This window comes from Crocodylus porosus, unplaced genomic scaffold (genome assembly GCF_001723895.1).
Source record: "Crocodylus porosus isolate Cpor-Errol unplaced genomic scaffold, CroPor_comp1, whole genome shotgun sequence".
Lineage (NCBI taxonomy): Eukaryota > Metazoa > Chordata > Crocodylia > Crocodylidae > Crocodylus > Crocodylus porosus.
This window is the reverse complement of record NW_017728950.1, coordinates 33,048,626-33,059,684: the sequence shown is the minus strand read 5'-3', so window position 1 is coordinate 33,059,684 and position 11,059 is coordinate 33,048,626. Positions and strand designations below refer to the sequence as shown.

At 44.7% G+C, this 11,059-nt stretch overlaps 1 protein-coding gene across 1 annotated transcript in view; it reads right to left on the bottom strand.

Moving 5' to 3' along the window:
• Positions 1-11,059, bottom strand: part of KIAA0368 (KIAA0368 ortholog) — a 76,660-nt gene that overhangs the window by 6,401 nt on the left and 59,200 nt on the right. Inside the window, exons 35-46 of the mRNA XM_019554951.1 lie at positions 9,575-9,725; positions 8,963-9,028; positions 7,782-7,871; positions 6,838-6,904; positions 6,243-6,334; positions 6,089-6,155; positions 5,578-5,769; positions 3,914-4,122; positions 3,106-3,149; positions 2,150-2,342; positions 1,220-1,364; positions 453-558 (exon numbers count right to left, since the gene is read on the bottom strand). Of these exons, the coding sequence (XP_019410496.1) occupies positions 453-558; positions 1,220-1,364; positions 2,150-2,342; positions 3,106-3,149; positions 3,914-4,122; positions 5,578-5,769; positions 6,089-6,155; positions 6,243-6,334; positions 6,838-6,904; positions 7,782-7,871; positions 8,963-9,028; positions 9,575-9,725 (1,422 nt within the window). The remainder of the gene's footprint in view (positions 1-452; positions 559-1,219; positions 1,365-2,149; positions 2,343-3,105; positions 3,150-3,913; positions 4,123-5,577; positions 5,770-6,088; positions 6,156-6,242; positions 6,335-6,837; positions 6,905-7,781; positions 7,872-8,962; positions 9,029-9,574; positions 9,726-11,059) is intronic.

Here is an 11,059-nt window from a genome sequence, read left to right as displayed (position 1 = left end):
GATTTTTAAAAGGAAGTTAGATGAGCACCTTGCCGGGGTCATCTGACCCCGGTGCTCTTTCCTGCCAAGGCAGGGGGTCAGACTAGATGATCTACCTAGGTCCCTTCCGACTCTAGCTACTATGAAACTATGAACTCTCTGACTATGAGGGTGTTAAGCACAACAGGGTACCAAGAGAAGCAGCTGTGGAATCTCCATCCCTGGAAGTTTTCAAGGCCGGGATGGACAGACACTTGGTTGGGATAGTTTGTTTAGTCAGGGATGATCCTGCCTTCAGCAGGGGCATAGGCAGATGATCTTGGGAGGTCTTTTAAAGCCCTACTTTCCTATGATCTGCTGAACTGGTTTTGAGAAATTATGATGGTCCCAGTTACTGTGCAGTTGTCACAAAAAGGATCAACATGCCAGAGAAAATGTGCGCAATGGAAGCAAAGCACAGGCAAGAGAATTACCCTTGAAAATAGGCATTCATCGCCTGCAGGACTCCCAGCTGCACTTTCCATGTGCTAAGTTTCAGACGCTCGCACATTAACTTGCACAGCTCTTGCTGATAGCAGCCTGCAAACAAGTTAGGGTTTTGTTACATCAACAAGCAAAATTAGTAGCAAACATTTCCCACTTGGCAAAGTTACAGTCTGCACCATAGCTCCCAGACCTGGCTACCATCACAGCCTCCTCCCACAAACCATACTGAAGCTGTCCATGATTCAAGGCAAGACAGCACATTTCTTTCACAAGTGGCTGTAGACAAACAACTCAATCCATATCCTTCAGAGGCGTTATTGGCTTCAGTGGAAAATTGAGTACTCAGTGCCATGGACCATTTGTTGTCTTATGTCAGGCACCCCAGGGTAGAAAGTGTTGGCCCAAGTGAATCATCACAGTGCTCCCCACTTGTTAACAGCATAGCTAAGGGAGCTTCGGACAGGTGTAAATTTCGGTAACTTTCATGAGTGAGGAGCATTGAGGACAGCTGGCTGTAGTGACTCATTGAGCACTTACTTCAGTGGAAAAGGCATCTCTGCTTTTCCCCATTCTTGGCCAGCAAGGAAAATCTAACCCACTGTAGCCAAATACCTCCAAGGTGATGAAAGGACTTTGAAAATGTCTTGATATTCCTACCCTTCCCACAATGTGCTTTCAGGCTTCCCTTTAAACATGGATACTCTTTGCCCCACCTACTGCTGGTCTTGCCTGTTATGCGCCTGACCCGACTTACGTTGCGTCTCCAGGCTCCTAGGCCAGGCCTTGCCCAGACTCTCAAAGGCACAGAGCAGAGTTTCCATCTGTAGCTCCTTTTCCTGTTCATTCTCATCCTCATCGTCACCCTTTAGTAAACTGGCTTCCATGCTCCCATGAGAATTCTGCAGAGGTATCAGGATGGGTGGGTCAGAAGCGGGGTGTGAGAAGTATTGGGTGTTGGCAGAAGAGAAGGAAGACCAACTGTAACACTGGCTTACATTGTGCTACACTTGTTTAACAATACCTTGAGCCCAGCAGGCCCTGTACCTAGTCACTGTATCCTTGAGAGCCACTCAGTTTATTGCATTGCTGTTGCTATCAGCAACAGTTGTAGAAATTAGTATAATTTCTCTTTCATCCTGCAGGACTCTGGAGGGCTGTAATGACATTAGGGCCCAGGAACAGAGGAACAAAATGCTTGCCATTCACACTGACATCGTCCTGATCTGCAGATACACAGCACCTGAAAATCATGTCCTGAGATTCAGGTGGAGGTAGCAATCAATGGGGACACACACCACATGCCAATAACATGGTTGAAGAAGTAGTATTAGGAAGAGACAGTGAGAAAACACTGGCTCCTACAGCAAGTGCCACAGGAGCTTCTCTCTGCTGCACAGTAGTTATGCAGAGGCCATTGAGTGTTCTTGGAAAACACTACATCCTCTCAGTTGCACAGATCTCAACTTCAGCTTCCTTCCCAGGTCAGTCTGAAGGGGAGTGGGTATCACCAAGACTCCCCCACTGGGAGGCCTGATGTACACCCCAACACTGGGCCAATCTGTATGAGGAACGTGTCTCACTTACATCAGCAGGCACCAGGAAACAGGCCAGACTGGGGCAGAGGCATATGAGTGCAACCCTCAGGGGGTTCAAAGAAAGTAAGCTCAGGAGACAGAAGGGTCACCTTCTTTATCATAGGGAAGATGATGTCAGCCAGCTCCTGGAACCGGTCCTCCTTTGTCACCTGCAGCACCTCTGCTGCACAGCGGAGGGCAACGATTTTGTACTTGAGGTTCTCTTTGCGGCACTCCTTCAGGATGACCTGGACAACGTCACTGACGCTGGGCTGATTCGGCACCGGTTTCTGCAGCTCAGCACTGAAACACCAGGTGCATGAATGGTCAACGTCAAGTGCCATCCTCATGGACCCACCAAGTTCAACAAGGCCCCAGACTCCAAAGCAATTCCAAAACTAAGACTTCTGTTAGAATTTACTATTTTTTTTTGTGTCAGTAGTGGATTATTCCAAGTCCCTATGCACCCTCTCAGTCTCATGGGTGCTGAGCAAGGGCTGAAACCCGGCCTAGCAAGTTCAGTGCTCTTGGCTTCCCCAAGCCAAATGGGTGATAAGCCAACCCATTCACTTCAGAGAGTACATTCATGAAGGGCAGAGGATGCATGGGCATGTCCACACACTTCACTCTATTTTGCCATTCAACTCTCCCCTAAGCACCATGCTAGTGTGTCACACTTCATCTCTGTAGCTTCCTTCTCATTTTTTAAATACATCCTTTCCCTTGCTTATTGTATTCCCTCTTCCTTCCACTCTTATCTGCTTTAGTATCTCAGTCTTGTGCCTTATGCTTCCTCAAAGAACAGACACCCTGACCTCTACCTCAACAGATCTCAGCCCTCTCCTCCCTTCCATCCCAGCACCCTAAATCCAAGGAGAGGGGAAATAAAGTGTTCATGTCCACTTGGAGACTTGGGCAGTGCCCAGATCCTACCATCTTCCACTCCTCACTAAAAGAGCAGGGGGCAGCGGAGTTTCCCAATCTCAGATTTGGCAGGCAGTAGCCACGTGTGGCAAACACTTGCTGGAGAGTCTGAAGGTACAGTGCCTTTACTGGGAATAATTACCTGCATGCAGAAACCACGCTGGCAACAGCTTTCAGCAACTCCTCCTGTGAGCATTAAACAGACGAGAGTGCTCATGAGCATCACTGCAGTAGGGTGGTGCCCTCCTGCTATGTGACACTTTTCCAAATAACCCTGGGTGCTGGTAGCATCAACAGACACTGCAGTAGCCCTCAAATGCCACTCCCCTCTACCAGAGACAAGCTCTTCCCAGCACTCTGCTGCTGGACACACATTTTTAGCTCTCTTTCTTCCCATTTCAGCATCCTTTACATTGTGCAACAGTCCCCCACTGGACACTGATGCATGGTAATATTACACGCCCCAACATTCTTGTTTATGTGTTTATACTGACCTAGCAGCATAAAGAGGCTGTCCAGTCTGTCCGCCTGCAAGTTAGTCCCCTTTAATGGCTAGAGTAGTGTAAAGTGATCTTAAATGAGAATCTGACTGCAAGGTATTCTGAGCTCCACACTCTTATTTCCATGAGGTACTGGACACAGCAAGAAACTCCCCATGGTGCCACCTCTAGTTTGCCCTGCCATTTAAAAAATGAGGGCTTCTGCCACCTGCTACCAGTCATGGACAAAGCAGTGCAGGTATCCAATTTGTTAAAACTGCAAGAACCAGGGTCAGAAAACCAATGCCCCCCTCTGCATCTGAGAGGCATACAAGACAGATGCACCATCCGTTTAAAGTCACCCTTCCTATACCACGGTGAACGTCAGCAGCTCCGTATGTTCCCTCTCTAGCCTCAGGGACTGAATACTTGCACTTCTGTGAACCCATTTGGTGCTGGCTGCTCCTTTACCTTTCCTGTCCACGTCCTTCCCGGCAGACCTTGAAGTAGTGCAGTGAGCACCATTCCCAGATGGGGAGGTGCCAATGAGCCAGTTTGCTTGGCAAGAGATGCCATGGCAGCTGCTCCCTGGGCTTTCATTTTCCAGGACTGTGACTGTAAAGCCTTCTGGGTAATGGCTATCAACTCTGGCATGTAGAGCCTGATGCCACCATGGGTACCTGTGTACGAAACAAAGAAAAACTGCAATTTTTTTTTTTATATATAGAAAAAGAAAACAAATGTGACCCAGTTAAAAACAGGGCTTTAAACAGCAATGGGATCCTCCCCCTGTTTTGGCTGGGAACTGAGTCAGTAAGTTACTCACAGTTTTACCTCAAGTAAACCATCATATGGAAAAAATGGGGGTCATTCCCAACCAATGAATGAAAGATTCTATATTCCCTAGATCCTTCAAAAGGGACATAAGAGGGTACGCCTAATTATGCCAGAGAGCTCCATCTCTCACTTCGGTGAGAACAGGGATATTTCTCTAGAAATGTCTAGATTTCCTGAGGAAAGCTAGTTTTTTTCAAAACGCACCCATTAAAAAGGTCTTACAACAACACATTCCCCAAGTCCCCAGTAAGACTTCAGTGCACAGCAACCTCCTGCCTGGTGGGACATTTGAAACCAAACCACTAAATAGAGCTAGCAAGTCTTTCACAAAGAAGTATTATACTGATGAATCTTCTTCCACAGATGTAAAAAGATGGCTGCATTGGTACCTCTAGATTTACTTAGGTGATTTCTGCTCCTTAGAGTGAGAACTACAAATGCCACCTAGCATATCTCCAATGAAATGAGATCCTTCACCTTAATCAGGCTATCCTGTACACTGAGAATCACCCTTCTTCCCCCTTCCCTGCCCATACCAAAGGTGCCTGCAGGGAGCACAGGATTCATTTCCCTGAATCCTCCTCTCCCCCCTGTGCTGGCCAAGATTTTCAAAATTAGCCACTTAAGTCATTATGTGGGCCATATTACCATCATATCTGAGCAACTCACACACTTCAGCGTGCTTCTCCTCACGCATTATATATTTTAGCAGATGGGGAGCTGAGACACAGAGTCTTAAGAGATTTGCCCAAGGCCATACAGCAAGCCTGTAGTAAAGCAGAAAACTAAACCTAGGTCTCCTCAAGCCTAGGTGTGTGACCTAAGTATTAGTCCTTCCTGTGTCTGAAATGGCTGCCTAACAAGAGCCAGGGAGTTCCAATTCAGGCACCTAAATAACCAGCTCCATTTAAACCCCCCGCTCTCCCCTCTCCCCCCTAAAAAAACAAACCAAAAAACAAACCACCAACCCAGTGTCAGTATCTAACAACTCTCAACCAAGTCATCTGCTCCTGCCTCCCCCCCAGAAGCACGAGCTCAGAGCTGGAGAAATGGAAAAGGTAGAAGGTGGCTCTGGCAGGAAGGGAAGTTTTCTTCTAAGAAACTTCAAGATCAGGTTAAACAACAAGTCCCATGTTTCCACAGAGCATTATTGTTTTTATGCAATTTGATTTGTAAATTAGTTTAAAAAAATCATTTTAAGGATCTTCTTAAGATTCAAGTTTTCTGAAGAATTTCAGGTGCAAGCTGTCTAAACATCCCCAGCAGCCTTGCATAAAACAATCTCTGGGGCAGTTTACCTGGGACATTTTCCTGCCATACTTCAGTCCATAAATTAGAATCGTCTTTCTCTCCTTTCTCTTCATCAGGGACCTCATGCATTCCCAGAAATGCCAATGGCAAGACCTGTTTGGCATGGTTCTTCAAAACATCTGGACTGTACCGTCCAATGGCATGAACAGTTAAAGCACAGCCTGTCCTGTAGACAGGTTCTGAAGGGGAAAGAAAAGAAAACAGTTATCTGGTTTGAGCATCTGAAGTCAGATTTTTTGTGGAAAGACTGATAGGAAGAGTCAGAAGTAATTTCACGAAAGCCAGTAAAGAGAGTCACAGTGCTATGAAGAGTCACAGTACTATGAAAGACAGAAGCCTCTTGCTTTATGCAAGATATCCATCTAGAAAATCTATAAGCCAGCAAGTTATAAGCGTAGGAACAGACAATGCTAGAGTGACCATTCATTGGCTTCTTCTAGCTACAAAAGCCAGTTCCCTAATGAAAACAAAAAAATGAAAAAATAGAAAGCCACCTGCCTTCCTTCTCCATGTACCAGCTGCCAAGCTTCTGCAGTAGTTTCTCAGTACTACTGTCCCGAGATGTCTGAGAGAGAAATAGAGTTATTTAACACACATTAAAAAAAAATGAACTCCAATGAGCTAAATGAAAAGACACCAAAGCCTGTCTCACCCTAACAAGATGCCCCATTGCAAAAGCAAATGACTTCTGCACCACACTGTTGCGATCTGTCAGGCCACTGAGTAAAGCACTCATGAGTTTACCTGTTTGGAAAAAGAGAAAGAGTCAAGCCTTGAAACAGCAGAATCAGCCTTTTGTCATAGTGGGAGGCAGTGTCTTGCGTTTCACTAGACTACTGGTGTTAATGGATGAGTTAGTCTATGTGCTTAGTTAAGTGCACATGGCATATGGGCTTTAAAAAGGAATATGTGGTTTGACCCCAAAATATACCCAAAACCAGAAGCAGCTGTAAGACAGCTTTAACTACAGGGTAAGTGGGACACTGCTGTTCTGTAGACTTTGATCTCTGCAATGCTACTTTCCTGAGGCACTGTTGTGTGTTAGTGATATGCATAGCCTAACTGAACAGGAACAACCCCAAACACACAGACTCTGCTCCAAGGGACACTGCCTTTAGAGATCAGGAAACATGAATACAGAAGAGCATCCTGTGATGGAACTAAATAGGTAGAATGAAAAACAAGCTATTTACAAAGGACTGAAAAAATCAACTTAAAAAAAATTCCTGTGTAAAAACAAACCTTACCTGAAAAAGGTGTCAAATCTTGGGGACACTGAGTGGTTAATGATACTATCACACTAGCACAGCCTCCCTGGAAGAGCAAAAGGGAAAACAAAACCCATTATCAGCTAATTCTAGCTATTGACACTACTGCATGCATTGCTGTTGGGCCACAGGGTACCTGTCAGGATCAGAGCTCCATGGGATTAAGTGCTCTATATGCTGCCCCTGACGCAAACACAGTCTTCAGACTAATCTGACAAGCAAGTCTGAAACCATTCTGCTCTTTTAAAAGCAAAGAAGAGCCACATTAGGAGAAGGAAGATACAAATGCTCCTGGGGCCCAGTCTCTGGACCTGGCCCACATGCCAGACAGAGGCGCATCAAGCAGTATTTTGCAACCTACTCTTATAGGGTGTCTTTACACATGGTCTCCAGGGTGGAGGGGGAGGGTTCCTTAGTTAGAACAGCTCCAGGACCACTCTAATTAAAGTACCTGCAGTGTCACATGTACTCAGTGTCCTGTATTCAAAATGGCAGGAGAGGCGCTTTAATTAAAGCTTGTTCAACAACCCAAGCTTTAATTAGAACGCCCCTGCTGCCATTTTGAAGTGCAGGGATGCTGAATACACATGACACAGAGGCTGCTGGAGCGTACCAGTTAGCATGCCCCAACAGACTCAGTTAATCAAGTCCGCTCCAACCTGTGCTAATTAGCATATCAGAGCAGATGTCTAGCATGTGCCGACAGAACCCAGCAGCCATCCCCCACCTCACTGGGGGAGGGGTTACTAGTGACGCTCCTAGAGAAAAAGAGAGAATTATGGGCAGACTGATCCAGATATGAAACAGTCACCTCCTTTGCTGGTGACAGCTGCAACTTCAAGTTCAGAGCAGCCACATTGCAGCCAGCCTTTCAAGCTGTTCCCTCTCCCACTTCCAAAGACTCATTAAAATGGCCAGCATACCTTTGTGCCCAGGCCTACTCCACTTTTAATCAGCTCGCAGAGCCTAGGGACCAGCTCACCTAGAACCGACACATCCAGGTACTGCAAGCACTGTGGAAAGGACGAAAGATTATAAATCTTGAGGAAGAAACACAAGCCTGTGTCAAACAGGAAAGCCGCTGCTGGCTTATACTTCTCTGTGCCAGCACTTCATTGCACTTACAAATCTATTGTACTATGAGCACTAATTTGAAAGAGGCAAGACCAGGAAGGTTAGACCCCATAAAGAGGTGGCTGACTTGTTACACCAAGTTGCACCAATTTTATATTGGTGCCACCCCCTGCTTGAATCAAAACACATGTATTCAAGTGCTAAACAGGCTTTTTAATATTTTTAAGAAAATATTAAATTAAACTACTATACAAGCAAGTCAGTGTTTGGACAGAGAAGAAAAAATTTTGGTGCAGACTTAAATTCCGCAGAAGGTAAGCAGAAGGAAACCCTGACTGAGCAGTGCTAATATATCAGTACCAGACACCAAGAAGCCAGCTGGGCAAGAAAACTGGTACTGGATCTAAATGCCCAAAGCACCAAACACCACTGGAAAGATAGAGGAATGGAGATAAAAAACAGAGCTTTGAGCCAGTGTTCAAAAGCAATTATTTCAGCCTCCCTGTTTGGGAGGCCTACATTAGGAGCGAGATAAAATGTGTAGTTCCAAGGCTGATAAGAGGTAAAAGGTGATTAGAGAGAAAGGAATTTGCTTCAAATAAGTTGAGGAGTCCCTTCATTGTAACATTCAGTCACCCCTGTGCCATCTGTGGAACATCATAAGTATTCACCTTTATGAATACCATGTCAGATATTCATGAGTACCCTCTTTACCAAATTGGAAGGCAGGTTCTCACCTGAAGTTGGCTATCCTAGGTCATGATAGTTCACCCCAGGTAAGAATATGTCCATATGTCTGCATTTTGGTTACTAAGAAGGATGGCAGAGGGGGAGGAAGAAAAAGTTTGGGGAGTGGGTACATGTGTACTTGGGAGAAAAGACAATAACCAAAATAAAAATATGAGCAAAAGACTGCAGTGCAGGAGGTATCTGACAACCTGATAAAAGCAAAAAGAAAAACTTCCCATGAAGTGGCTACTTAGGTTATTACTAATCTTTACTCCAAAATGGGGTTAAATCAGATACCTACCATATTGATTGTTTCCATCATGGGAGAGGATTTAGCAGCACTGAGTCTTGCACTATCCATTGCAGTCTAAAGAAAACAGAAAAGACAACCAAGCAGGTTCAAGGTGGAGACAGCAGAAAAGTATTCCACTAGAAATGCCCCCAGATTTCAACCTCACATGGAATCGGAAGCTGCTTCCACACTAACTTAGATGAGTGTGCATTTCCAGATAAACACAGGCAAGTTGTAATTTTAGCAGACTAGGAATTCTTCATAAACTAAACCACATCTACTGCAGGGAAGGTGCAGGGCATGGGGACACAAGAGGGTGAGGCATCCCTATCTTAGGTAGCGTTTGAGGCTCATACCCAGCTTGCCCACCCATTGTTACTTTTCTGCTTTATGCATTATATGTTTTAGGACCAATACCTGATATCTCTCTTGTTCTCCAAATGCATATCAAACAAGAGGTAGTAGATTTGTTAGCTAATTCTCCTCCATACCCTGCTATGTCTCTGCTTCAGAGCCACTGATTTTTGGTTTAAGGCTATGCAAAATTTTGGTTTAAGGCTGTGAAGCTATAAATCTTTGAGATGCCACTTTGAAAACATCTTTCATAGTTGTGCTACTTACCTTTTCCTGCTCCGTGGCACGGAGACTCAAATAATTGAGAACCTGGGGTTCTAGCACACTTAAGGACTCCAACAGGGCGGGAATAAGTTTTGGTGCATGAGGTTTCAGCATAGCCCCAGCACTTTTGCTGATCTTCACAAGAGTGTTAATGCTGGAAGAGAATGGAAGAATATATCACTACAGAAGCCTGCAGAGCTAGTGAGTTAAGAAAGCCCTTTCATCAGGGGTAGCTTGTACTCTTTACAACGCTAGGCGAACAAAAATCTGAATTCAAATCTGGGTCTCAGTTTGGAGTGCATCTACAAAATGGATTTTTTCTGGATCTTTTTTTGATGCAACCAAGATTGGAATTGGCCCCAAGCCTGTGCTGATGCTTCACACTGTTCACAACATTTTACTCTACTATCTAACAGATCCAAAATGTTGCAGATAGGGAACAACTAAATTAGGAAATTAAAAAAAGAAGCTACATGCCATGTCAGTTCAGAAATACCACACACACTGTCTCTCAAACATGTTCAGTTTGCATACGCTCCCTCAAAACAGTTGTTTGCCAAATAAGGGTGAAGGCAATGTCACTTGAGAGCCTGAAACGCAAAGTACTTTCAAAGCTTCCCCAGAAGAAAAAAAAAAAAAAAAAATCAAAGATTTTACATTTTATTATTTCTTAATCTGGTCAGATGATAATATTGAGTGGCATTAAATTATGCTTGCAAAAGGCAGCTCTACTTGAAATCAGACGCCTGTTTAAAGCTTCATTTACTCTACTGGCAGAAAAATTACCAAATGACAACATTTAAGTGCATGAAGTTCTTTTGTCTCAACAGATCCTGGGCTGTTACACACATTTAGATGTCTGTGTTCAGTGCAACTGAAATGCAGATACCCACGAGATATGCAAAACTAGCATAGGGAAAACTACAAGAGTATGATTAAGAGGAAGAAGCCATGGTGGGCATGAAAACACAAGGATAAACTTGCACGCTTACGAAAAATGATGCGACGCAGACTTTAGCATGCATGCAAAACAGACATATTTGCACTCTGTAAGGTCCTGTGGGGGAGTCTTGCACACAGAAAACTGCACCAATGTCAGTTTACTTCCTGCAAGAAAGGAGGAGAGACGCCTCCTCCTGATACTTGCTAATATTTGAACCTGAGCTTCTGATCCTCTTCACTGATTCTCTCAAGTGTATCTTCACAACCATTTCCTGCTCTTGCAGTGACAGGTCTTCATCTCCCTGTTTTACCTGTGGCAGGTTATGGCGTTCTTGATTTTCTTGGACAATGGGCTTGGGAGTTGTGTAACAGGGCTGTTCATCTCATTTTAAGAACAGGCTGTACAAACACTTGCACAGAATGGTGTAGATAGGGATGATCCTGCCTTCAAGTAGGAGGTTGGACTAGATGACCTCCCATGGTCCATTTCCTACTTTCTCTGATTCTATGATCTTCAGAGAGACTAGAATGTCTTAACTCAAAATA